The 27913-nt window shown below is 52.2% G+C and overlaps 2 protein-coding genes across 3 annotated transcripts; one reads left to right on the top strand and one right to left on the bottom strand.

Annotated features, from left to right (window-relative positions):
- Positions 1-7782: 7782 nt before the first annotated feature.
- METTL25B (methyltransferase like 25B) lies at positions 7783-18099 on the bottom strand. The gene is made up of 9 exons (XM_040410909.1): positions 17973-18099; positions 16339-16444; positions 16029-16150; positions 14014-14227; positions 13164-13226; positions 12874-13017; positions 11283-11926; positions 10518-10702; positions 7783-10178 (listed from the first exon to the last, which is right to left on the bottom strand). Exons 1-9 carry the CDS (start codon positions 18068-18070, stop codon positions 10039-10041), a joined length of 1716 nt encoding a protein of 571 aa, XP_040266843.1. The 5' UTR covers positions 18071-18099; the 3' UTR covers positions 7783-10038.
- ISG20L2 (interferon stimulated exonuclease gene 20 like 2) lies at positions 17974-26262 on the top strand. Of its 2 annotated transcripts, none has more exons than XM_040410910.1 (4): positions 17974-18073; positions 21525-22343; positions 25662-25862; positions 26047-26262. In XM_040410910.1, the coding sequence occupies exons 2-4, from the start codon at positions 21615-21617 to the stop codon at positions 26158-26160; spliced, it is 1044 nt and encodes a 347-aa protein (XP_040266844.1). In that variant the 5' UTR covers positions 17974-18073; positions 21525-21614; the 3' UTR covers positions 26161-26262. The 2 variants fall into 2 exon arrangements, with proteins under 2 accessions (XP_040266844.1, XP_040266845.1); XM_040410911.1 differs by lacking the exon at positions 17974-18073 and adding an exon at positions 18137-18157.
- Positions 26263-27913: the final 1651 nt, after the last annotated feature.

Here is a 27913-nt window from a genome sequence, read left to right as displayed (position 1 = left end):
TTCTTGATCTCGCTGCTCTCGGACAAGGCCTTGGCCTGGGCCAGCCCTTTATGGGAGAACAACAATCCGGTGGTTGCCGAGTTTTCCGGTTTTGTTGCTTCTCTTCGGAAGGTATTCGATGTGCCGGCTCGTGCTGCCTCTGCTGCGAAGCTCCTTATGTCCATCAGACAGGGTTCACGATCCGTAGCTGAATACGCCATTGAGTTTCGTACCCTGGCAGCAGAGGTGGGCTGGAATAATGAGGCTCTGGTCGCTGCTTTCTCTCATGGTCTCTCGGATGCCTTGAAGGATGAGGTTGCAGCTAAGGACCTACCAGTTGAGCTCGAGTCTCTTATTTCTTTCCTGATTTTGATTGACACCAGACTCAGGGAGAGACCTTCCTTTAAGGAGAACCTGCGGAGGCCTTCTAACAGATTGGTGCCTACGTTTGCTGTCCCACCCGTGCCTCCCTCTCCTCCCACGCCTCCTGGGGATGACTTGTCTGGGGGTGAACCCATGCAGCTGGGGTTTGCTCGCCTGTCCGAGGGGGAGAGGGCACTCCGGAGACGCGAGGGCCGATGCATGTACTGTGGTCTCGGTGGGCATTTTCGGTTGGCATGTCCGAACCGTCCGGGAAACGCTCGTACCCTGAGATCCTGTCGGGGGCAGATCTTGGGTGGAGTCTCCTCGTCCCCGGTTTCCCGTGTTGACAAACCACTGATCACTGTTGTCCTCTCCTGGGTCGGGGGCTCGGTGACGACCCAGGCGTTGGTGGACTCTGGTGCTGGTGGTTTGTTCATTGATAGTGTGTTCGCTGCCGCCAATTCCATTCCTCTGCAGGCTCGAGGTTCCCCACTGGCTCTTGAGGCGATAGACGGCAGACCCCTTCTGCCGCCACACGTGACTCATGAGACCCTTCCAGTGGGGATAGCCATTGGTGCCGTTCACAGAGAGTCGGTCTGCCTCCAGGTTATTTCGTCTCCACACTACTCGGTGGTCTTGGGGTACCCCTGGCTCCAGAAGCATAATCCGACTTTCGATTGGAGATCGGTCGAGATCCTCTCGTGGTCACCGCAGTGTGGGGCTAGTTGCATCCATGGGTCTGTCAAGTTGCTGTGTACTTCCTCGGACTCTCTGTTGCCTCCTGAATACGAGGAGTACCGGGATGTATTCGATAAGGTGCGCGCGGTTGCCCTACCTCCGCACCGCCCATACGATTGTGCCATAGAGTTACAGTCTGGTGCCGTTCCTCCTCGTGGCAAAGTCTATCCACTGTCGGTAGCGGAGAATGAGGCCATGGAGGAGTACGTGAGGGAGGCGCTTTCACGCGGACACATTCGCAAATCTTCGTCCCCGGCAGGGGCTGGATTTTTCTTTGTGAAAAAGAAGGGCGGTGAGTTGAGGCCTTGCATCGATTACAGGGGTCTCAATCGCATCACGATCAAGAACGCTTACCCGATACCCTTGATTTCCGAGCTGTTCGATCGCCTTAAAGGGGCCACGGTCTTTACCAAACTCGACCTGAGGGCGGCATATAACCTGGTAAGGATCAAGGCGGGCGATGAGTGGAAGACCGCGTTTAACACCAGGACCGGTCATTACGAATCCTTGGTTATGCCCTTTGGGTTGTGCAATGCGCCCGCAGTCTTTCAGGAATTCATCAACGATGTTTTCCGTGACCTGTTGCAGCAGTGTGTGGTAGTCTATTTGGATGACATCTTGGTATATTCTGAATCCATGGAGGCCCACATTCTGGATGTCAGACGAGTGTTGCAACGGTTACGAGAGAACAAGCTGTTCGGTAAGCTTGAGAAATGCGAATTTCACCGATCCCAGGTAACCTTCTTAGGTTACATCATTTCCGCTGAGGGGTTCTCCATGGATCCTGAGAAGGTTTCGGCTGTCTTACAGTGGCCCCAGCCCAGTGGTCTTCGTTCCCTGCAGCGCTTTTTGGGCTTCGCCAATTATTATCGGAAGTTCATCAGGGACTTTTCCATGCTGGCCAAGCCTCTCACGGATCTGACCAGGAAGGGCAGTAATTCCCAGGTCTGGCCGCTCGAGGCCATCCGAGCTTTTGAGGCCCTAAAGTCCGCCTTTGTGTCGGCTCCGATTCTGTCGCATCCCAACCCTGGGTTGCCCTTTGTCCTCGAGGTGGACGCGTCTGAGACGGGAGTAGGCGCCCTTCTGTCTCAGCGTAGAACACCAGAGGGTCCTCTGCTTCCTTGTGGGTTTTACTCCCGGAAACTGTCTTCCGCGGAGTGCAACTATCAGATTGGTGACAGGGAGTTATTGGCCATCGTGCAGGCCCTTAAAGAATGGAGGCACTTGCTCGAGGGTTCGGTGGTTCCGGTTCTCATCCTGACGGACCACAAGAATCTGACCTACCTTTCTGAGGCCAAGAGATTGACACCACGTCAGGCCAGATGGGCTCTGTTCTTGTCACGTTTTAATTACGTGGTCTCCTACCTACCCGGTTCCAAGAACATCAGGGCGGATGCCTTATCACGGCAGTACTCCGAGCTGTCCAGGGAGGAGTCGATTCCGACTTCGGTCATACCTCCGAATCAGATCCTGGCCGCCATTCGCACCAGCCTGACCTCTCCCCTGGGTGAGCAGATTTTGGCGGCTCAATCTGGTGCTCCCTCTGGGAGACCCAACGGCAGATGTTTTGTGCCTGAGGAGTTGCGCACTCGGTTGTTGCGAACCTACCATAACTCCAAGACCGCGGGGCATCCTGGAAAGAATCAGCTGTCCTGGGCTGTTTCACGTCTGTTCTGGTGGCCTTCCCTACGTTCCGACATCGCCGCATATGTAGCGGCATGCTCCGTTTGTGCCCAGAGTAAGTCCCCTCGGCACCTTCCGTTGGGCCTTCTGCAACCCATAGCCACCGGGGAGCGCCCATGGTCACACCTGGGGATGGATTTCATTGTGGACCTCCCTGCATCCCGAGGCCATACGGTCATTCTCATGATTGTGGATCGGTTTTCCAAAATGTGCCACTGTGTTCCTCTCAAGAAGTTACCCTCTGCACAAGAGTTGGCCACGATTTTTGCCAGGGAGGTCTTCCGGTTGCACGGTTTGCCTAAGGAGATTGTGTCGGATCGGGGGAGTCAGTTTGTGTCCAGGTTCTGGCGCGCCTTTTGCTCCCAGTTGGGGATTCATCTCTCCTTCTCCTCGGCCTACCACCCTCAGTCCAATGGGGCCGCAGAACGATCCAATCAGGCCTTGGAGCAATTCCTTCGTTGCTATGTCTCCGATCACCAAGACAATTGGGTTGACCTCCTGCCTTGGGCTGAGTTTGCCAGGAACACGGCGGTGAACTCTTCCACTGGGACGTCTCCCTTCATGGCCAATTATGGGTTCCAACCTGCCGTGTTACCGGAGGTATTCTCTCCCCAGGATATTCCGGCTGTGGAGGATCACCTTTCCGTCCTACGTGCTTCTTGGGTACAGATCCAGAAGTCCCTTGAGGTCTCTGCGCAGCGCCAGAGATTCCAGGCTGATCGCAGACGAGCGCCTGCTCCTTCCTACCAGGTCGGAGACCGTGTATGGTTGTCCACCCGCAACCTCAACCTTCGAGTGCCCACTCCCAAGCTGGCGCCTCGCTTTGTTGGTCCCTTCCGAGTGCTTCGCAGGGTAAACCCGGTAGCCTATGCCCTTGCGCTTCCTCCTGGCATGCGGATCTCCAACGTGTTTCATGTCTCCCTGTTGAAGCCACTGGTGTGTAATCGTTTCACTTCCTCGGTTCCTCGGCCTCGTCCGGTCCAAGTGGGCAATCGTGAGGAATATGAGGTGAGCAATATCCTGGACTCACGCCTGGTCCGCGGTCGGTTGCAGTTTTTGGTCCATTGGCGTGGTTATGGTCCAGAGGAGCGTTCCTGGGTTCCCTCCGCAGATGTCCATGCTCCTGCCTTGCTCCGAGCCTTCCACGCACGCTTCCCTCAGAAACCGTTTTGTGCTCCGCGGAGGAGGGGTCCTTGAGGGGGAGGTACTGTCATGGTCTTACCTGCTTGCTGCTCTCCTTCGTTTGACATGTGCTGGCGGCCATCTTGGGTCCTGGGTTTCTTGTAGCCTTCCACCCTGCGGCTCCTCCTTCCCCTGGGAGGAGCTGGATGCCTAGCTCATATATATAGGAGGTCTGTGGCTTCAGTTCCTTGCTTGGTCCTCTTGTGTTCACATGCTTCTAAGACTGCTGCTGCTTCTGGTTCCTGATCCTGGCTTCGTCTGACTACCCTGCTGGTTCCTGATCCTGGCTTCGTCTGACTACCCTGCTGGTTCCTGATCCTGGCTTCGTCTGACTACCCTGCTGGTTCCTGATCCTGGCTTCGTCTGACTACCCTTCTGGTTCCTGACCTCTGGCTTCGCAAAGACTCTGCTCGGTTTCACCATCCGTTTGGACTTTTGCTTTACAGCTTTATTTTCAATAAAGCCTTCTATTTTCACTTATCTCTTGTTGTACGTCTGGTTCATGGTTCCGTGACACGAACACTGCAAAGTGACCATCACTGCTTATCCCTATGTGTTGGTGTACTTTATGCCACAGGTTGTTTGATACATTTGTCTTATCCTTAAACCCAGGGATGCTCAACCTGCGGCCATCCAGTTGTTGTAAAACTACAACTCGCATCATACCCTGCTGTAGACTAATAGCTGGGCATGCTGGGAGTTATAGTTTTGCAACAGCTGGAGGGCCGCAGGTTGGGCATCCTTGCTTAAACCTAACATTTTTCCTACTCCACCGCAATACTGGAGTGAGATTGTGACTTTTTAAAATGTCTCAATGATAAATCTGGAGTAAAACTTATTAACATAGCTCATCATGCCCACTTTTCCACCCACATTACAAAACTAAAGTGAGTGGTGTAAAAATGCAAAAGGTCGCAACATTTTTGCACAGGGGAGTGTTAAAAGTCACAAAAGCCCTATTTTGCGACTTTTTGATGCCACGATTCTGAGGCCAGGGCCAAGGTATCAATGAGTGGGAGCCAAGTCCCCCAATGAATGGAAAAGAATGAGTGAGGTAAGTAGTAACATGGAAGGGGGGCCCTACCTTTAGAATGGTTTACCTTGGATATGGTTGAAGGATCCAAAAGGGAGATAGTGGATTTAGATGCCACAAGGCCCTTCCAAAGTCCCTCAGGAATAACAATAGAGGCAGCTGCCATCCCCCCAACCTGCGCGGCCTCCAATGGGGCCCACGATTCATGCGGAGATGGAGCTAGAAGAAGCAGGTTAGGAAGCAGTAGGGCAAGGTTCCCATGAAGGATGACTTCTTTTGTCCTCCTGAGCTGTCTCCGACACTCTAGGGCTTGAAAAGCACCAAAAGTAAGGTCTTGTCCTGGCCTGTTTGGCAGGAGGTGAGCGTGTTTGCTCCCTGGTGGCATCAGAAAATCTCATCCAGTAGCAAAGGGAAGGGCCATACTATGCACTTTCTTGGAAGCATAATCAGCTGCCCAATAGGAAAGCCATAGGGTTTTGCAGATGGCCACAAGAAGTGCAGAGGAATGGGCCATCAACTAGGCAGCATCTAGAGAGGCTTCAGGGATGTAGTAGCTAGCATGAAAAATCTGAAGGGCAATATTAGCCAATTTCTCTGGGGATTCCCATGCCAGGATTCCAGTGCAAAGGCAGTCGGACGATTTGGCTGTGGCTTTGCTGACCCGACAACTTCACATGACTTAAAAAGGACTCCAGCTTCCTGTCCCTTTGGTCAGAGAAGAAAGGATCCACCATGAGCAGGGTAGTATGCTTAGCCAGGCAGGAAACAGATGGTTCCATAATGGGGTGAGGACCACTTTTTAATGAGGTCCTCAGAGAAAGGGCAGAGCAGAGCCAGGTATTTGGGAGCAGTAAACCTCCGGCAGGAAAACTCCACTCCCTGGAAAAAGATTAATCAAAATCCATGTGATTTGCAAAGTGACAAAACAAGAACCCTTCAACAACTGCTGAAATGAGACTGTCAATCATAGAGGAGGCTGCCAAAGCTGTATGGAGCCAAGCATGTCCACAATGGCTATGTTGGTAAATTAAATATCCTGCGCTGTTTTGGTAAGGGTGTGCATGCAGTTCAGGTCGACCATACTTTGTTATCTTGGAGGGAGAGGGCACAAGATGCGCAGAGGGGCTCTGACTGACCACCCTGAATTTGTGTGACAGGAGGAAAAAACAAAATGAGTGACTGAGATCCCAATCTGCCTGTGAGGTTCTGTTCTGGAGCCTGTCACTGTAAGAAGGGGGGAAGCGAGCAAGGGCAGATCTCACCCAGTCTGCAGATGAGTCCCCCAAGAATGTAAAAAGATGGAGCCACTTGAGGATCCTCAAAAGAAGCAGAGCTGAAGGTTGGATAGCATTTTTCTGTAGGAACTGAAGATGTAGCTGACAGAAAATGGGGCAATACCGTAGTGCAGCACAATATACTGCCCCAGCAGAACCAAATACCACAGTGCAGCACAATATACTGCCCCAGCAGAACCAAATACCACAGTGCAGCACAATATACTGCAGCTTGCTCTGCAGTATTCAACTGTATCACTGTCCTGAGGACAATGTCAGATAGCTGCAGGTCCCACCTCTGAGACCCGCTTCTATATCTAGAACAGGCCCCCAAGTAAAGGAAGAGCAGCTGGGCATGCATGTCCACCCCTGGTTCCCAGAATGAGAGTTCTGAAAATAGCCGGGCACTGGCTCAGTTATTTCCAGCGTTCTCATAGCAGCGAGAGGTGGCCATGCCTCGGTGAAGTAAGAACCGGTATTTCATGTGTCAGCAGCAGCTATTGCTAATTGACACCTTGATATTTAGCGTTGCTGTCATAGCTGATCTGGGACGGCTCTTTCTGGGAGTAGTCAAAGTGCTGGGTGGGTGACTACTCCCCATGTTCCAGGCCGGATTTTGCCAGGCATAAAAACCAGCCAGCACTGCCAGGTGTGGTGTATTTACCTCCCTCTGGCAGTGGAGCTCAGGACTGTGTGTACTGTGAACTTAGGGCTGTGCTGGGATTTGAGGTTTGAGCCGGGCTAGAGGACTCAGGCCCCTCTAAAAGGCGAACAGGCCGTCTATGGACTTGATGAGGGTGAACGGCTAACATGGTGTGAATTAACACCCAGGAGAAAAGGTGACTTTTATTGTTTATGGACTTTCCTTGTGTGTGAACAAACGCCAAGCCACCTGCGTTTTGTGATACACCTTATCTGCATTTTGTTATACACCAATGTGTGAATAAACACCACTGTTTGATTCAAGAACTTGTACTTTGCCTCTCTATACAGCATCCGCTAGTCCTAACTACCAGAGCGAATCCCCACAGCATTCATGTTGTTACCATTACATACATATTATATTACCTATGTCGTTACCATACTGTGATGTGGATGGCGATTTCAACCCGCACAAGGCCTCCATGACAAAGGGGACATGTCTTCAGAATGTCTTAGGTTCCAAGTGTGACTTCAAGCGATCATATCTCAGCATATACATAAGACATTGCAAAATGGAGTTCCAGTCACTGCATAAAAACTCACTGTAGCCAACAATATAAGACAGGTACTAACCTTATTTGCGTATTATGTCCATCTTCTTATCGAGGCCTCGGTCACTCACCTTTGAGTTTGTAGATCCAGGAGCCAGATGTTGATGTCATCAGTTACAACGTGCACATGTGGCATACACTAGACCTTGTCCTCACTTGTACTTCTACTCCTCTACTTCTCACATACATTACTTACTATGCAAATGAATTAGGCCGAACAGGATAACAAAGAGACAAAAGGAACGTAACAAAAGCTAATTTATTTCACAAATTTTAGTACATGGGGTGTCCTCTTTTTGCTGCTTTCACTTTTTTATCCTTGACCCATACTATGATCACACTTGAAATCATCTTCATTTTTGATGCACAATCCATGTTTCCATTTCTGATGTCCTAAACATAGCCAAGAGTTTTTTCAGCTGGTTCCAGTCGTCGAGTTTCTAGGCTGCTCCATCTAATGCTAGCTTGTGTTGAGCTGAAAACTCCTTGGTGTACCTGGATTCACGGCATGGTGGCAGGTCTTGCTAGAACATGCCATCACCATTTGTACACCTCTTCTGCAGTGTTGGTGGCGGTTTCATCTTCGGAAAGGCCACATATTTTTCACGGTTCATCATGCCTGCAATGCGATGGAGTGTCTCTGGTCCAAAACATCACTTTGGTTGGGTGTCTTGTGGCTTATTGACTGTTCGAAGAGGTTCTCAAGATGATCGCTGAATGAACTTTCATCTATGCCCTTGAAATTCACAGTCCAGTCTTGGTGATTCTTTCTCATGACACGCGCTTCTTCATCATTGAGGCTTTTAAAATTTTCTTCTCGACCGGTTTTTCTAGCCCTGCGGCCACATTCCAGAAGACGGCAGTGAACTGTCGAGGCTGGACATGTGATGCCGTTTCTCTCCTGATATCCAGCTTATCTTTCGAGCGTTGAAGATGCTCTAGTCTCCAAATTAGAGAATCATCTCATGCAGGCGCTTTTCCATTTCCTTTCATGTGTCCTTCATGAAAAGTTCTTGTTGTCCCCACAGTTTTATGCAGGAAGGATACCACAACAGTAGATTTTATGTCCTAATAAACTTGCACAGTACTGGAACGGTAAATTGATGGATCAAGGACTTACAAGATATGCTCTGCAGCTAGTATGAATCGATTCGTTCACCAAGTAGAGTTCCTCAGCGTCCACCATAATGCTGCTCCTCCGGTCGCCACGTCTGCACCACTCCCCTCAAGTACTGGCTTAATATGAGCGCAATAAGGCAACAGATCCAGCACCTAACATTTTAAGGGCTTCAGGATAGGCCATCAGTGGGGGTCAGCTCTCAGCGACCCAGGCTGTCAGCTGTTTGATGGAGTGCTGTATGATCATGACGCAGGATGTCTCAATCAAGCTGGGGGTATGACTACCCTGGGGTGGATAGACCAGTGAAGAGACCACCACACTCGCTATAGTGCCGGGACCACTACAAACAGCTGATTGGTGGGGAGTTGTGAGAGTCAGACCCCCACCGATCCTGCCGACAGGCCATCAATATTCTGAACTCTGAAAACCCCTTTAACTCCTGCTTAAAATGACCATGAACGGATGGACTATGATACAGCAATACAACTTCATTTATTAATGTGATACATAAAAGTATGTGCCCCCCTCCTTGTGACGAAGGAGCTCCTGCGCCCAGAGTGCGTACGATCCCTGATCTGAAGATTTGGACCTTGTCTTGTGGTTACAGGAAGGAAGCTGATCGCTTTTAGTGAGGTTTAACTTCCCACAAGACCTCAAAATCATTTTCTACAGACCCCCCAGCATGGCCGGCCCTCATGCCCAGCTGGTTCTGAGGGGTCCCGGGTCTCCCCATTTCAACATGGGTCACATGACACATACACATGCCGCGGCCAGTCATTGGCTGCAGTGGTCACGTGACCTGCGTCCAACAAGACATCGGAACGGGGAGACTCGGGACCTGCAGAGCCGACGAGGCAGCAATGGAGCCGGAATCCAGCGGAGGGGATAAGGTCAGTATGGTTTACCACAGCAGGGTTTACTCACACTGGGGGGGAAGTCTATAGAAAACATCCCCAGGGGTGAACTATCCCTTTAAACGGTTAATTTCATCTTGTACAGTGATGTTATGTGGCTAGGGATATGGACCCCTCCACTGATCCCGAGAATGATAGCTCTGCACCTCTTTCCCCGCACAATCATCTTCCCGGGGCATAGCTCTACAGGGAAATACGGAGAAGGAAACGCTAAAGTAATGCTGTGGCTGCCTCGTTCTTAGGAGAGGTTGGGGCCCAGAGATCAGACCCCACCGCTCTTATACCAAGGGCATATGCTAACGACATGGCATCACTTCACAAGATGGGAATCGTATCTCACACAGGGCCTGGACGTCCTGTCACCGTCAGGCTCTGCAGTGTGAAAGCCTCAGCTCTGCTTCCTGGACCAGTGCATGAAGTGGGGGAGACGAGCCTGGAGGTTGTGTGCGGAGTCGCGCTATACTCTTCAGTCCCTAAAAAGTGTGCGATCGCCCTGCGCTTACTCTCCTACCCTCAAGTGACTCGAAGTGATCTCTTCCAGGATGCCAGCTAGATGATGGACGTCTTTAGCAGCTACAAGGACCAGATTTCTCGGGGAGAATTCAGGTTTAAATAGAGGGATGACTTCACAGTGAAATCCTGAAAAGAGAGCACGGTATAAGAAAATGCACAACTGCAGCGGTATATCCATCTTGTAGTAATGGGATACTGCAGGGACAGGCCATCATTGTATGACTGCGCAGAGTCCAGAGGTCGGATACTGAGGACACCACTGAGCAGGGTACCTACAGCACAGCTCCTGTACAGCGGGACAAACAGTACAAGGGCTGCAGGGCTAACCCAGCCTCGTCATCCTCAGGACTGATGGAGACCCCCACTGGTCACAAAGTGAAGCCATATCCTAACAATAAGCAATCCCTCTACAAGATGGGAGTACCCTTTGCCAATATTTGCCATTTGGGACCGTCTTACACCAACCCTGCTCTTGTAGGAAAATCATCCGATCCAGCAGAATCAGGGTTTCCACCAGTGGAGCCAGCAGTAGCGCCAGACTGAAGAAGGCCACCACTTTCTGGTGCTGAGCCAACATGTCCTCCACTAGGGTGTGATCGATGGGTGTATCAGGAACCAGGCCGACGCGTTGCAGACCCTGCTTGGCATATCTACAAAAAAGAAAAAAAATGACATAGAAAAATATTACTAGAGCAACAAGAACACTGCATGGATGTAACATGGCTGGGGGCCCACTCCATTAAAGGGGTCAGGAACCCCATCTGGACTCTTCACAGCATACCAAGCACAGCGCCGTTCATTGGGTAGTGGCTGTGCTTGGTATTGCGGCTCAATCCCATTCACTTTCATGAGACTGATGGATGTCAGGTTACAGGCTGCAGCTCTCCCATCGGACATGGGGGAAGGGGGGTATCAGAGAGTGAACTGCTGGGATTTTCATATTGATGGCCAGCAAAAGGAGACTGGTGGGAGTCTGACCCCTGCCACCCGCACCGATCAGCTGGTGAGCGCCACCGCCTCTGTATAGCGGCTGTACTTGGTATCACAGCTCCTAGGCCACGTGACTGATGAACGTGACATCACACGGCCTAAGAAGAGGGTGCACGGTGCCAAAGCCCCTTTGAACGGCCGATCGCCAGGGGTTTAGCCATTGATATCAGTATGCCGGGAAAGGGACAGTGTACCCAGTACGTCAGGGGCCATTTTTAACACCTTAATCTTTCTACGTACTCTCTGAAAGGAAGCTTGTGAGCGTTCTTGATTGTCTGGACCCCGATGCGTTTCATGTTGGGATCTATCCCTCGGATGACAGTCTCCAGCACGGCTCTGTAACAATGAACCCGTAAGATGTCGCTCTCGCCCTTGAGGCGCTCTATATAGTCCTCGATAGCATGGCAGGCCACCTCTCTGGACTTGTAGGAAAGTTTGTGGCCAGGGAGTCCAGAAACCCAGGAGCTTACAGGGTAGCCATACTGCCGTAGGTGCGAGTCACTCCGGTCAGACGGAGCCACGACCCAGGGGGGCTGCGGCACTTCGCACGTGGTCAATTTCATATAGCAGCAAGCAACTGAGGTGATGCCTACCACGTTGGGACACCTGGCAAAGTGGCGTAACATGGCCACACTGAGGTCTCCACAGGCATGGAGTCCGGTTAATATAAAATTGTTCCAGTGGTGCTGGTCCAAAGAGCTTACACTCTGACAGGAGGCTGCTAGTGAGTTCACTAGGTCTTGTGGCCCAGTGCTGGACCCGCTCTCCGTCTGGTCAGTTAACTGGTTTATAAATTCTTCCCAAGAGGCTTGAGGGTCCACACAGGCCAAGACATGACGGGGGGGTCTGGCTGATGCGATGCTGGTAATGTCACACGCAGCGATCTTAAAGGCGAAGAAATAAAAATGTATAAATGAAGATAAAGGACTCCACAGATCATCTCTTTATTGCACTGTTAACATTTCATTGGTTGCTATTGGTTACAGAGTTTCTAAAGAAAAAAGTATATTTTTTAATCAAGGAATCTATAATAATAATATCTATAATAGCATAATCTTCAAAACATTAAGCACGGCCTGATAAATGAGGAATGGGCCTTGTACCTAAGCACAGCGTAACATGGGGCAGCAGGATCACCCCTAGGAGATATGTGTGCACCTCCTGGGGAAAGGTTGAGAACCTGGAAGCAACATGGACGAGACAACCCCATTATAGGCAAAAAATCATCCCCCTTTTAAGGGCATCTGTCAGCAGCTTTGTACCTCTGACACTGGTGCGTGGCAGCTGACGGCATCCGTGTTGGTCCCGTGTTCCTATGTGCCCGCATTGCTGAGAAAAATTATGTTTTATCATATGCAAATGAGCCTCTAGGAGCAACGGGGGCGTTGCCGTTACACCTAGAGGCTCTGTAACAACCGAGCCTTTTCCACTTTGATCGACTGGGCCAGGTTTGATGACATTTTCACTGCGCTGTGTGGGCCTGTTGCAGAGAGAGCAGAGCCTCTAGGTGTAACGGCAACGCCCCCGTTGCTCCTAGAGGCTCATTTGCATATATTAAAACATCATTTTAAAATATCACGGGGGGTCCAACACCATGCACCCCTTACTGAACAGCTCTTCTACGGTAGTTCTGGTGCCAGGAATTACATGGCTCCATTGGTTTCTGAGCAGCGTTCACAGTAATGGATGGAGCGGTGAAGGTCCGCAGCGGAGTGTGCGGGGTGTTGTACCCCGAGGACAGGCCATTAATATCTAAGTACCAGAAAAGCCCCTCCGAAGTTCACCTTGTAACAGCTCAGGATGAACACTTCCCCTTCCAGAGCGGCGTTACCTTAGTTGGTCTGATTCGCTCCTTCTTCAGCATGTAGATGAGATCGTGGTCGAATTTGGTGGCGGTGGTGTTGAGGCTGGGGTCGGCTTCCACCGCTGTCACATTGAGCCCTTGACCAAAGGATAAGACCCTCGACAGGTGACCCTAGAAAGACATGTAGGGGTGGGAGCCGATCAGCATGAGGCTATACATGTTTGCGTCATCTGGGCGAGGGTTAAAAGGGAGAGGCGAGGGTTAAGTCCAGGGACACAGAAGGCAAAAGTACTAACCAAGACTAGTCATCGCCATACCTGACCACTGCCGACATCCACCACATGATCGCACCCCGTCTCCTCACTCAGCCTCGTCACCAACTGTGGGAGAAAAAGAAGTCACAGGCTGAGCTGACAGTGCTCCATGTGATTGGCTCTGTCTCTCCCTCATGATTTACACTGCAGCTCAGCTGTGTACAAGCTCAGCAGTGTATGGGGAGGTATAATGATAATAAACTCCAAACTAAGGGTGCGGGCGGAGAAGACAGGTGGCAGGCCATCCGGGGCAGTCAATGGCCGCATGCGCTCATTGGCTCGCCCTGTTTGGCGTGGCCTGCTGCATGCAGCGTTCGCCCTTACCCTAAGGCCGAGTTCACACGAACGTGTGTGACCCGTGCCCGTGCTGCGGCCTGCAATTTGCATGATGCATGATCGCCGGCCGTAATGGGTCCGCGATCCGCCCGTTCCGCAAAAAGATAGGACATGTTCTATCTTTTTGCGGAACGGAAGTACGGGACGCAACCCCACGGAAGCACTCCGTAGTGCTTCCGAGGGGTCCTGTTCCGTGCGGCCGTTCCGGATTTGCGAACCAATTGAAGTGAATGGGTCCGCATCCGTGATGCAGAATGCACACGGAACTGTGGCCGTGCAATACGGCCACGGATCACACACGTTCGTGTGAACTAGGCCTAAGAGAACCGGACAATCCTTGGGTGACTGCTGCACACAGACGGATGGGAAGATTCCTCGTGTCAGTCAGAGACCGGATCTTAAACCTGGGTCATATATACAAAATGGCGCAGGTTTTGAGGCCCTGATTTTTTACCTTATAAAACCCCTGTAAGCAGTTATGTGCTCATCCGCCATCACGTGAATCGTAGACCCTTACCTTCCCCAGCCGCCGGATTTCGTGCTGCTTCTTGGGCTTCACGTGTTTCCGAAAGAGAGGATCCAGCAGGGAGCTCTGGCAGCGGTTGGCCTGGAACTCGGCCGGTCTCTTCTTATCCGCGCTGACCATGTCGTGACGTGGCGTTCGCTGGAAGGCTAAGGACTGAGCCGTCACCTTCAAGGCTAAGAGGCTGAGCGGCCACACTGACCTGTAACTGCACAGAAAACCTTAGTGGCGGTATGGCCTCGCCTGTGTATCTATATGTCCGTAACCACCCCGCCTGCAGTACCTTAAATGGGTTCTGCACTTTGTTTAAACTGATGATTTATCCTCTTGATAGATCATCAGCATCTGATCGGCGGGGGTCCGACACCCGGGACCCCCACCAATCATCTGTTTGAGAAGGCAGCGGTGCTGGCAGTAGAGCTGCGGCCTTCTCGCTGTTTACCACAGGCCCAGTGACGTCACGACTAGTATGAATGGCCTGGGCGTGGCTAAGCTCTGTTCACTTGAATGGAGCTTAGCCCCGCCCAGGCCAGTGATACTAGTCGTGACGTCACTGGGCCTGCGGTAAACAGCGAGAAGACCGCGGCGCTACTGCCAGCGCCGTTGCCTTCTCAAATCGCTGATCCTGGGGGTGATGGGCGTCAGATACCCATCAAGCTGATAATGATTACTTATTCTGAGGCTGGGTCATCAATAGCTGCAGTCTGAACAACCCCTTTAAGGCCAAATTTCAATGTAATACTGGGAGATATGTGGCCGCAGAACCCAGGCTTAAAGGGGTTGTCTCACCTTGGTAGCACATCTCCAGGATGTACCACCAATGTCAGAGCTCAAAGAGAATGACACTGCGCAGCCGCCCTCCAGTCATTTCTGTGGGAGCGAGGAAAATAGGCGAAAATATTTCCGACCGGTCCGTAGAAGCGTATGGAGCGGTGACCATGACACTTGGGCATTTTTGGCGTTCCCACAGAAATGAATGGGGGACAAGGCTCTCCTGAAATCTAGGCCACCAATGTTCCAGGTGGGACAACCCCTTTAAAGCAAAGTTCCATCCCGCAGTCTGTCACAGTTTACGTGAACTGGGAACGATTTCTCCTTACATGGAATTGCAGATTTTCTTAGAACGGTAGAAATATTCTCCAGATTTGTGCTGAGAACGTGAAGCCTGAGGGGATGAAGCCTGAGGGGATGAAGCCTGAGGGGATGAAGCCTGAGGGGATGAAACCTGAGGGGATGAAACCTGAGGGGATGAAACCTGAGGGGATGAAGCCTGAGGGGATGAAGCCTGAGGGGATGAAGCCTGAGGGGATGAGGCCTGAGGGGATGAGGCCTGAGGGGATGAAGCCTGAGGGGACAAAGCCTGAGGGGACAAAGCCTGAGGGGACAAAGCCTGAGGGGACGAAGCCTGAGGGGACGAGGCCTGAGGGGACGAGGCCTGAGGAGACGAGGCCTGAGGGGATGAGGCCTGAGGGGATGAGGCCTGAGGGGATGAGGCCTGAGGCCTGAGCGGATGAGGCCTGAGCGGATGAGGCCTGAGGGGATGAGGCCTGAGCGGATGAGGCCTGAGCGGATGAGGCCTGAGGGGATGAAGCCTGAGGAGATGAAGCCTGAGGAGATGAAGCCTGAGGAGATGAGGCCTGAGGGGATGAGGCCTGAGCGGATGAGGCCTGAGGGGATGAGGCCTGAGCGGATGAGGCCTGAGCGGATGAAGCCTGAGGGGATGAAGCCTGAGGGGATGAAGCCTGAGGGGATGAAGCCTGAGGGGATGAAGCCTGAGGAGATGAAGCCTGAGGAGATGAAGCCTGAGGGGATGAAGAATGAGGGGATGAAGAATGAGGAGATGAAGCCTGAGGGGATGAGGCCTGAGCGGATGAAGCCTGAGGGGATGAAGCCTGAGGGGATGAAGCCTGAGGGGATGAAGCCTGAGGGGATGAAGCCTGAGGGGATGAAGCCCACCGCCCCTAGACCTCCCCTCATGTGTGAGCAGAGGACCAGATCCCTCTCATTACCTGGTATTCCTGGTGTTACTATCACACAGGAGCTGATCGGCCAGCTCCGGAGCGGTCAGGTCTGACAATGATCTCCTCCAAGACTCAGGCAGCGACTCCCACAGGTTGTCAGTGAAAAACTCCTAGAAAAAAAACACGGATACTGACGGAGGGATGTGGAGATGGAGACAGCAGGTGCGGAGACAAGTAGTGAGAAGGGCCGGCGTTTCTCCCATGTACCATATGGGGCAGGCCATGGACTATCTGCAGAGGAGAATGGCGCCAGCCGTAGGGGACATCAGTGCCTCCCGCCCCCCCACAGGTCACTCACGATGATGTAAGAGTCCGCGATGTGGCCGTAGAGAGAGAGGACGCGGCAGATATTCACAGCCAGACGCTGCTCCACAGAACCGCCACATACCCCCATGTCAGCCATGCTGCAGAAAAGAGGGACGGGGATTAGTGAAGAAAGAACTACTCCTCCCATCGTGTGCTGCTGTATTATCTCTACTGAGCAGTCTATCGGAGCACATAATCTGTGATACTGTCTGCTAAGTAACAAGCTACACCGCTATATACCCGCCATACACTGGTAACAAGCTACACCGCTATATACCCGCCATACACTGGTAACAAGCTACACCGCTATATACCCGCCATACACTGGTAACAAGCTACACTGCTATATACCCGCCATACACTGGTACCAATCTACACCGCTATATACCTGCCATACACTGGTAACAATCTACACCGCTATATACCCGCCATACACTGGTAACAACTACACCGCTATATACCCGCCATACACTGGTAACAAGCTATACCGCTATATACCCGCCATACACTGGTAACAAGCTACACCGCTATATACCCGCCATACACTGGTAACAAGCTATACCGCTATATACCCGCCATACACTGGTAACAACTACACCGCTATATACCCGCCATACACTGGTAACAACTACACCGCTATATACCCGCCATACACTGGTAACAATCTACACCGCTATATACCCGCCATACACTGGTAACAATCTACACCGCTATATACCTGCCATACACTGGTAACAATCTATACCGCTATATACCTGCCATACACTGGTAACAATCTACACCGCTATATACCCGCCATACACTGGTAACAACTACACCGCTATATACCCGCCATACACTGGTAACAATCTATACCGCTATATGGCTGCACCATTAACCAGCTTACAATGTGAACGCGGTATCCTCTAGAGCAGAGGTGCACAACCTGCGGCCCGGGGGCCACATGCGGCCCTTGATACCATTCTGTGCGGCCCCCAACCATCTGGTAGCAGACATGTATGCCTATGTCTTGTGGCTGCTCACATGGATCTTTCATGTATTTCTGCCATTAGATGGAGTCCTGGAGGAGTAACCAGACATTGATGGTATATAATGTGTCTTCAGTATGCCATAAGTACAGTATTTCACTTGTTAATACACCTTTACATTTTAATTTCGGCCCTGGTCATTGGTTCAGTCTGGCAATGTGGCCCCCAACCAGGAAACGTTGTGCACCCCGCGGTCTCATTAGGCCGGGGGCGGCCATCTTGTCCTGAATACAGGTGTCTATAGAATGGCCATGTGTGACCCCCCAAATCATCGAATTAAAGGGGGTCTCCGGAGTCTGAAAAATACTAAAATCACTAATGCCATAAAAACTATGGCTGTGCCGTCACCGTGTGCTCCGTGACAATGGGGGGTCGTACCGGCAGCCCGCAGACCGGGCGCCATGTAATACTGGGGGAGCAGCCGCGGTAGACACGGTGAGGCCGCGGTAGACTCGGTGAGGCCGCGGTAGACTCGGTGAGGCCGCGGTAGACTCGGTGAGGCCGCGGTAGACACGGTGAGGCCGCAGCTCCTCGTGCTGCTGCAGACCGGGGCCCGGCTGTCACGTCACACACCATGGCGCCCCCTCCCCGCACGTACACTCCTCCACGTGAGGTTTCCCGCCCCGGGTGTTGTGGGACGTGACGTGACACCAGGAAGAAGGCCCTCAGGTCTCCTCCCCGCTCCGCTCCGTGCATCTGGTAAGCTCCCGGTCCTGACCTCCTCACCCGCCTACTCACCGGTTAGTCCCCGGCCTCTCGCTGCAGCGCGCCCGCTTCTCTGAGGTAACGCTCCGGACTGCGCTGTGGGAGAGTCCGCGGTCTCGGGTGCGGCCTCCGGGAGCGGGAGAAGGCAATGTGCGCGCGCGGTGTGTGCGTGTCCTCTGTAGCCGTGTAGGGAGAGTGGCCCGCAGCTTACTGCCCCCGACACAGTGTGGTGCCCCCATAACTGCCCCCGACACAGTGTGGTGCCCCCATAACTGCCCCCGACACAGTGTGGTGCCCCCATAACTGCCCCCGACACAGTGTGGTGCCCCCATAACTGCCCCCGACACAGTATAATGCCCCCATAACTGCCCCCCACACAGTATAGTGCCCCCATAACTGCCCCCCCACACAGTATAGTGCCCCTATAACTGCCCCCCCACACAGTATAATGCCCCCATAACTGCCTCACACACAGTATAGTGCCCCCATAACTGCCCCCCCACACAGTATAGTGTCCCCATAACTGCCCCCACACAGTATAGTGCCCCCATAACTGCCCCCCACACAGTATAGTGCCCCCATAACTGCCCCCCCACACAGTATAGTGCCCCTATAACTGCCCCCCCACACAGTATAGTGCCCCTATAACTGCCCCCCCACACAGTATAGTGCCCCCATAACTGCCCCCCCACACAGTATAGTGCCCCCATAACTGCCCCCACACAGTATAGTGCCCCCATAACTGCCCCCCACACAGTATAGTGCCCCCATAACTGCCCCCCCACACAGTATAGTGCCCCCATAACTGCCTCACACACAGTATAGTGCCCCCATAACTGCCCCCCACACAGTATAGTGCCCCCATAACTGCCCCCCCACACAGTATAGTGCCCCCATAACTGCCTCACACACAGTATAGTGCCCCCATAACTGCCTCACACACAGTATAGTGCCCCCATAACTGCCCCCCCCACAGTATAGTGCCCCCATAACTGCCCCCACACAGTATAGTGCCCCCATAACTGCCCCCCACACAGTATAGTGCCCCCATAACTGCCCCCCACACAGTATAGTGCCCCCATAACTGCCCCCACACAGTATAATGTCCCCATAACTGCCCCCCACACAGTATAGTGCCCCCATAACTGCCCCCCACACAGTATAATGTCCCCATAACTGCCCCCCACACAGTATAGTGCCCCCATAACTGCCCCCGACACAGTGTGGTGCCCCCATAACTGCCCCCGACACAGTATAATGCCCCCATAACTGCCCCCGACACAGTGTGGTGCCCCCATAACTGCCTCCCCACACAGTATAGTGCCCCCATAACTGCCCCCCCACACAGTATAGTGCCCCCATAACTGCCCCCACACAGTATAGTGCCCCCATAACTGCCCCCCACACAGTATAGTGCCCCTATAACTGCCCCCCACACAGTATAGTGCCCCTATAACTGCCCCCCACACAGTATAGTGCCCCTATAACTGCCCCCCACACAGTATAGTGCCCCTATAACTGCCCCCCACACAGTATAGTGCCCCCATAACTGCCCCCCCCACACAGTATAGTGCCCCCATAACTGCCCCCCCCACACAGTATAATGCCCCCATAACTGCCCCCGACACAGTGTGGTGCCCCCATAACTGCCCGACACAGTGTGGTGCCCCCATAACTGCCCGACACAGTGTGGTGCCCCCATAACTGCCCCCCCACACAGTATAGTGCCCCTATAACTGCCCCCCCACACAGTATAGTGCCCCCATAACTGCCCCCCCACACAGTATAGTGCCCCCATAACTGCCCCCACACAGTATAGTGCCCCCATAACTGCCCCCCACACAGTATAGTGCCCCTATAACTGCCCCCCACACAGTATAGTGCCCCCATAACTGCCCCCCACACAGTATAGTGCCCCTATAACTGCCCCCCCACACAGTATAGTGCCCCCATAACTGCCTCACACACAGTATAGTGCCCCCATAACTGCCCCCCACACAGTATAGTGCCCCCATAACTGCCCCCACACAGTATAGTGCCCCCATAACTGCCCCCCACACAGTATAGTGCCCCTATAACTGCCCCCCACACAGTATAGTGCCCCCATAACTGCCCCCCCACACAGTATAGTGCCCCTATAACTGCCCCCCCACACAGTATAATGCCCCCATAACTGCCTCACACACAGTATAGTGCCCCCATAACTGCCCCCCCACACAGTATAGTGTCCCCATAACTGCCCCCACACAGTATAGTGCCCCCATAACTGCCCCCCACACAGTATAGTGCCCCCATAACTGCCCCCCCACACAGTATAGTGCCCCTATAACTGCCCCCCCACACAGTATAGTGCCCCTATAACTGCCCCCCCACACAGTATAGTGCCCCCATAACTGCCCCCCCACACAGTATAGTGCCCCCATAACTGCCCCCACACAGTATAGTGCCCCCATAACTGCCCCCCACACAGTATAGTGCCCCCATAACTGCCCCCCCACACAGTATAGTGCCCCCATAACTGCCTCACACACAGTATAGTGCCCCCATAACTGCCTCACACACAGTATAGTGCCCCCATAACTGCCCCCCACACAGTATAGTGCCCCCATAACTGCCCCCACACAGTATAGTGCCCCCATAACTGCCCCCCACACAGTATAGTGCCCCCATAACTGCCCCCCACACAGTATAGTGCCCCCATAACTGCCCCCACACAGTATAGTGCCCCTATAACTGCCCCCCACACAGTATAGTGCCCCCATAACTGCCCCCCACACAGTATAGTGCCCCCATAACTGCCCCCACACAGTATAATGTCCCCATAACTGCCCCCCACACAGTATAGTGCCCCCATAACTGCCCCCACACAGTATAGTGCCCCCATAACTGCCCCCCACACAGTATAGTGCCCCCATAACTGCCCCCGACACAGTGTGGTGCCCCCATAACTGCCCCCCACACAGTATAATGTCCCCATAACTGCCCCCCACACAGTATAGTGCCCCCATAACTGCCCCCACACAGTATAGTGCCCCTATAACTGCCCCCCACACAGTATAGTGCCCCCATAACTGCCCCCCACACAGTATAGTGCCCCCATAACTGCCCCCCACACAGTATAGTGCCCCCATAACTGCCCCCCACACAGTATAGTGCCCCCATAACTGCCCCCCACACAGTATAGTGCCCCTATAACTGCCCCCCCCACACAGTATAGTGCCCCCATAACTGCCCCCCACACAGTATAGTGCCCCCATAACTGCCCCCCACACAGTATAGTGCCCCCATAACTGCCCCCCCACACAGTATAGTGCCCCCATAACTGCCCCCCACACAGTATAATGCCCCTATAACTGCCCCCCACACAGTATAGTGCCCCCATAACTACTTCCATCCCGCGCGGCGCCACATCCGTTGTGATTAACCACGTGCCTGTGTGTTCTAGGTGATGACACGTCCTCGCCGCCCGGCACCAGGATACTGCTTACGGATCGGTGGAGCAGGGACGGTACACCTCACGTAGCCCGGTACCATCATGGCGGACCTGCTCATAAACGTGGACTTGTCCTCTGACCGCTCAGAAGGAAAAGCCAAACATGAAAATCGGAAGCACAAGAAGTTTTTGAGGAGGAGGAAGTTTCTGGAAAGACGCGGTTTCCTGAACCAGAAGCAGCTGCCCAACAAGTTACCGGGCAAGGACCCGGGGCAGGCTGGAAATCCGCGGGACCACAATAAGCAAAACGGGCAGGCGGACGGTAAAAACGGAGCCCGTGATAGGACGGGGAGGCAAACTAATGTGTTCCACCAGCAGGGGGCACCAGATACATCGTCCCGGACTGTATCTATGGGCACAGCGCATCAGTCTAGCACGTTGAGCGTCAGTATAAGCTGTGCCCCCAGTCACCACCGTCCTGCCACCCCCTCCAAGGGCCACAATACTACCGCAACAGATGGCGCCAAAAAACCCGCAAAGCCCATGTTGCAGCAGTTGAACCTGCTCAGCGAGTATGAGAGCTGCCTCCCCCCGGCTGTGTCGACGCCAAGCTACAAAATGGTCGCCATTGACTGTGAAATGGTGGGCACCGGGCAGAAGGGACGGAACAGCGCCCTGGCGCGGTGCAGCATTGTGAATTACCAGGGAGACGTGGTATACGACAAGTACATAAAGCCCCCCTGTCCTGTCACGGACTACCGGACCAGGTGGAGCGGGATTCGGAGGGCGCATTTGGTAAACGCCATCCCCTTCCCCGCGGCGCAGAAAGAGGTGAGTGCCGGGATCCGGGGGACGAATGGGACTGCGGTGCCAGTTATAATGTAATGGTGCCACGTTATCCTGGAGCGCTGCATGCTCGGCCTTAAAGGGGTTCTCCAAATACAAACATCATAAGCTTCTGCATGGGTCCAACCACAGGGGCCCAGTACGGAATGTCGGTCACACATGTGCAGTACAGCTCCATTCTTCTCTATAGAACGGTGGTCACACATGTGCAGTACAGCTCTATTCTTCTCTATAGAACGGTGGTCACACATGTGCAGTACAGCTCTATTCTTCTCTATAGAACGGTGGTCACACATGTGCAGTACAGCTCTATTCTTCTCTATAGAACGGTGGTCACACATGTGCAGTACAGCTCTATTCTTCTCTATAGAACGGTGGTCACACATGTGCAGTACAGCTCTATTCTTCTCTATAGAACGGTGGTCACACATGTGCAGTACAGCTCCATTCATCTCTATAGAACGGTGGTCACACATGTGCAGTACAGCTCTATTCTTCTCTATAGAACGGTGGTCACACATGTGCAGTACAGCTCTATTCATCTCTATAGAACGGTGGTCACACATGTGCAGTACTGCTCTATTCATCTCTATAGAACGGTGGTCACACATGTGCAGTACAGCTCTATTCTTCTCTATAGAACGGTGGTCACACATGTGCAGTACAGCTCTATTCATCTCTATAGAACGGTGGTCACACATGTGCAGTACAGCTCCATTCATCTCTATAGAACGGTGGTCACACATGTGCAGTACAGCTCTATTCATCTCTATAGAACGGTGGTCACACATGTGCAGTACAGCTCCATTCATCTCTATAGAACGGTGGTCACACATGTGCAGTACTGCTCTATTCATCTCTATAGAACGGTGGTCACACATGTGCAGTACAGCTCTATTCTTCTCTATAGAACGGTGGTCACACATGTGCAGTACAGCTCTATTCATCTCTATAGAACGGTGGTCACACATGTGCAGTACAGCTCCATTCATCTCTATAGAACGGTGGTCACACATGTGCAGTACAGCTCTATTCATCTCTATAGAACGGTGGTCACACATGTGCAGTACAGCTCTATTCTTCTCTATAGAACGGTGGTCACACATGTGCAGTACAGCTCTATTCTTCTCTATAGAACGGTGGTCACACATGTGCAGTACAGCTCCATTCATCTCTATAGAACGGTGGTCACACATGTGCAGTACAACTCTATTCATCCCTATAGAACGGTGGTCACACATGTGCAGTACAGCTCTATTCATCTACACTGCTCAAAAAAATAAAGGGAACACTTAAACAACACAATGTAACTCCAAGTCAATCACACTTCTGTGAAATCAAACTGTCCACTTAGGAAGCAACACTGAGTGACAATCAATTTCACATGCTGTTGTGCAAATTGGATAGACAACAGGTGGAAATTATAGGCAATTAGCAAGAGACCCCCAATAAAGGAGTGGTTCTGCAGGTGGTGACCACAGACCACTTCTCAGTTCCTATGCTTCCTGGCTGATGTTTTGGTCACTTTTGAATGCTGGCGGTGCTTTCACTCTAGTGGTAGCATGAGACGGAGTCTACAACCCACACAAGTGGCTCAGGTAGTGCAGCTTATCCAGGATGGCACATCAATGCGAGCTGTGGCAAGAAGGTTTGCTGTGTCTGTCAGCGTAGTGTCCAGAGCATGGAGGCGCTACCAGGAGACAGGCCAGTACATCAGGAGACGTGGAGGAGGCGGTAGGAGGGCAACAACCCAGCAGCAGGACCGCTACCTCCGCCTTTGTGCAAGGAGGAACAGGAGGAGCACTGCCAGAGCCCTGCAAAATGCCCTCCAGCAGGCCACAAATGTGCATGTGTCTGCTCAAACGGTCAGAAACAGACTCCATGAGGGTGATATGAGGGCCCGACGTCCACAGGTGGGGGTTGTGCTTACAGCCCAACACCGTGCAGGACGTTTGGCATTTTCCAGAGAACACCAAGATTGGCAAATTGGCCACTGGCGCCCTGTGCTCTTCACAGATGAAAGCAGGTTCACACTGAGCACGTGACAGACGTGACAGAGTCTGGAGACGCCGTGGAAAACGTTCTGCTGCCTGCAACATCCTCCAGCATGACCGGTTTGGCATTGGGTCAGTAATGGTGTGGGGTGGCATTTCTTTGGAGGGCCGCACAGCCCTCCATGTGCTCGCCAGAGGTAGCCTGACTGCCATTAGGTACCGAGATGAGATCCTCAGACCCCTTGTGAGACCATATGCTGGTGCGGTTGGCCCTGGGTTCCTTCTAATGCAAGACAATGCTAGACCTCAGGTGGCTGGAGTGTGTCAGCAGTTCCTGCAAGACGAAGGCATTGATGCTATGGACTGGCCCGCCCGTTCCCCAGACCTGAATCCAATTGAGCACATCTGGGACATCATGTCTCGCTCTATCCACCAACGTCACGTTGCACCACAGACTGTCCAGGAGTTGGCAGATGCTTTAGTCCAGGTCTGGGAGGAGATCCCTCAGGAGACCGTCCGCCACCTCATCAGGAGCATGCACAGGCGTTGTAGGGAGGTCATACAGGCACGTGGAGGCCACACACACTACTGAGCCTCATTTTGACTTGTTTTAAGGACATTACATCAAAGTTGGATCAGCCTGTAGTGTGTTTTTCCACTTTAATTTTGAGTGGGACTCCAAATCCAGACCTCCATGGGTTGAAAAATGTGATTTCCATTTTTTTATTTTTGTGTGATTTTGTTGTCAGCACATTCAACTATGTAAAGAACAAAGTATTTCAGAAGAATATTTAATTAACTCAGATCTAGGATCTGTTATTTTTGTGTTCCCTTTATTTTTTTGAGCAGTGTATATAGAACGGTGGTCACACATGTGCAGTACAGCTCCATTCATCTCTATAGAACGGTGGTCACACATGTGCAGTACAGCTCCATTCATCTCTATAGAACAGTCACACATGCGCAGTACCGCTCCATTCATCTCTATAGAACGGTGGTCACACATGTGCAGTACCGCTCCATTCATCTCTATAGAACGGTGGTCACACATGCGCAGTACCGCTCCATTCATCTCTGTAGAACGGTGGTCACACATGCGCAGTACTGCTCCATCCATCTGTATACAATACTTTACCATATAGTGTATGTATATACATTACCGTGTGATATATACCAGATTCGGCCAGCAGAGGGCGCAGCTGTCCTGCACACACTATACTTTTTTCTAGACGTGCTGTTTCCTGCAGCCACCACTAGAGGGAGAGTACAATGTTTGGTTTTATTTCTACCCTGTTTCTTGACCCCCCAGATCTTAAAGCTGCTCCATGGTAAGATCGTCATCGGCCACGCCATCCAAAACGACTACAAGGCCCTGGGCTACTTCCACCCTAAGGAGATGACGCGAGACACATCTAAGATCCCCCATCTGAACCGCAAGGCTGGCTTCCCGGAGAACGAACCGGCGTCTTTGAAGCGTCTTGCCAAACAGATCCTTAACAAAAAAATCCAGGTATTGCCCCCGCACTGCGCCGGTCACCACAATGATGGCTGTCCTGTTATCACCGGGAGTAATGTCTGCCATTGTCATAGTGCCGCCATATTGTTGGGGAAAAGTGGGATAAAAGGCGCCTGGGGGGGGGGTATCTACCACTAATGTACCCCAAATTAAAACCATATACTATGTCTTCTTGTAGATGGGAAGGAGCGGCCATTCCTCAGTAGAAGACGCCAAGACCACGATGGAACTGTACCGGGTCATAGAGGCGGAGTACGAGATGCAGCTGGCGGCAGGCACAGTCCCCCAATGACCGGACCTCCCCCCGGGGACTACAAGTTTTATCCTAGCTGAAAAGTGTTTTATATAAAGCCCGGATGTATGCAAATAAAATCAGACTGCTGCCTTACCGCTACACCGCGTCCGGTGTGATCTGTACGTAATCAGCTCTGCTACACCGAATCCTGTGTGATCTGTATGTAATCACCTCCTCTACACCGGATCCTGTGTGATCTGTATGTAATCACCTCCTCTACACCGGATCCTGTGTGATCTGTATGTAATCACCTCCTCTACACCGCGTCCGGTGTGATCTGTACGTAATCACCTCCTCTACACCGGATCCTGTGTGATCTGTACGTAATCAGCTCCTCTACACCGGATCCTGTGTTATCTGTACGTAATCACCTCCTCTACACCGGATCCTGTGTGATCTGTATGTAATCACCTCCTCTACACCGGATCCTGTGTGATCTGTATGTAATCACCTCCTCTACACCGGGTCCTGTGTGATCTGTATGTAATCACCTCCTCTACACCGGATCCTGTGTGATCTGTATGTAATCACCTCCTCTACACCGGATCCTGTGTGATCTGTACGTAATCAGCTCTTCTACACGGCGTCCTGTGTGATCTGTATGTAATCACCTCCTCTACACCGGATCCTGTGTGATCTGTATGTAATCACCTCCTCTACACCGGATCCTGTGTGATCTGTATGTAATCACCTCCTCTACACCGGATCCTGTGTGATCTGTACGTAATCACCTCCTCTACACCGGATCCTGTGTGATCTGTACGTAATCACCTCCTCTACACCGGATCCTGTGTGATCTGTATGTAATCACCTCCTCTACACCGGGTCCTGTGTGATCTGTATGTAATCACCTCCTCTACACCGGATCCTGTGTGATCTGTATGTAATCACCTCCTCTACACCGTGTCCTGTGTGATCTATATGTAATCACCTCCTCTACACCGGATCCTGTGTGATCTGTATGTAATCACCTCCTCTACACCGGATCCTGTGTGATCTATGTAATCACCTCCTCTACACCGGATCCTGTGTGATCTGTATGTAATCACCTCCTCTACACCGGATCCTGTGTGATCTGTATGTAATCACCTCCTCTACACCGGATCCTGTGTGATCTGTATGTAATCACCTCCTCCACACCGGATCCTGTGTGATCTGTATGTAATCACCTCCTCTACACCGGATCCTGTGTGATCTGTATGTAATCACCTCCTCTACACCGGATCCTGTGTGATCTGTATGTAATCACCTCCTCTACACCAGATCCTGTGTGATCTGTATGTAATCACCTCCTCTACACCGCGTCCTGTGTGATCTGTATGTAATCAGCTCCTCTACACCGGATCCTGTGTGATCTGTATGTAATCACCTCCTCTACACCGGATCCTGTGTGATCTGTATGTAATCACCTCCTCTACACCGCGTCCGGTGTGATCTGTATGTAATCACCTCCTCTACACCGGATCCTGTGTGATCTGTATGTAATCACCTCCTCTACACCGCGTCCGGTGTGATCTGTATGTAATCACCTCCTCTACACCGGGTCCTGTGTGATCTGTATGTAATCACCTCCTCTACACCGGATCCTGTGTGATCTGTATGTAATCACCTCCTCTACACCGGATCCTGTGTGATCTGTATGTAATCACCTCCTCTACACCGGATCCTGTGTGATCTGTATGTAATCACCTCCACTACACCGGATCCTGTGTGATCTGTATGTAATCACCTCCTCTACACCGGATCCTGT

The sequence above is a fragment of the Bufo bufo genome, chromosome 11, assembly GCF_905171765.1.
Source record: "Bufo bufo chromosome 11, aBufBuf1.1, whole genome shotgun sequence".
Classification (NCBI taxonomy): domain Eukaryota; kingdom Metazoa; phylum Chordata; class Amphibia; order Anura; family Bufonidae; genus Bufo; species Bufo bufo.
The sequence above is the reverse complement of the archived record's forward strand: the minus strand, read 5'-3'. Positions and strand labels throughout refer to the sequence as shown.

Bases quoted from the DNA above. Each gene is read 5' to 3' on its own strand.
- ISG20L2 (XM_040410910.1), top strand. From the start codon at position 21,615: ATGGCGGACCTGCTCATAAACGTGGACTTGTCCTCTGACCGCTCAGAA. The intron at 22,344-25,661 runs GTGAGTGCCGGG...TTGACCCCCCAG, and splicing joins TCCCCGCGGCGCAGAAAGAG to ATCTTAAAGCTGCTCCATGG. The intron at 25,863-26,046 runs GTATTGCCCCCG...GTCTTCTTGTAG, and splicing joins TCCTTAACAAAAAAATCCAG to ATGGGAAGGAGCGGCCATTC.
- METTL25B (XM_040410909.1), bottom strand. From the start codon at position 18,070: ATGCACGGAGCGGAGCGGGGAGGAGACCTGAGGGCCTTCTTCCTGGTG. The intron at 11,927-12,873 runs GTAACGCCGCTC...TTCGCCTTTAAG, and splicing joins AGCGAATCAGACCAACTAAG to ATCGCTGCGTGTGACATTAC. The intron at 10,179-10,517 runs GTTGGTGTAAGA...CTCTCTTTTCAG, and splicing joins GATTTTCCTACAAGAGCAGG to GATTTCACTGTGAAGTCATC.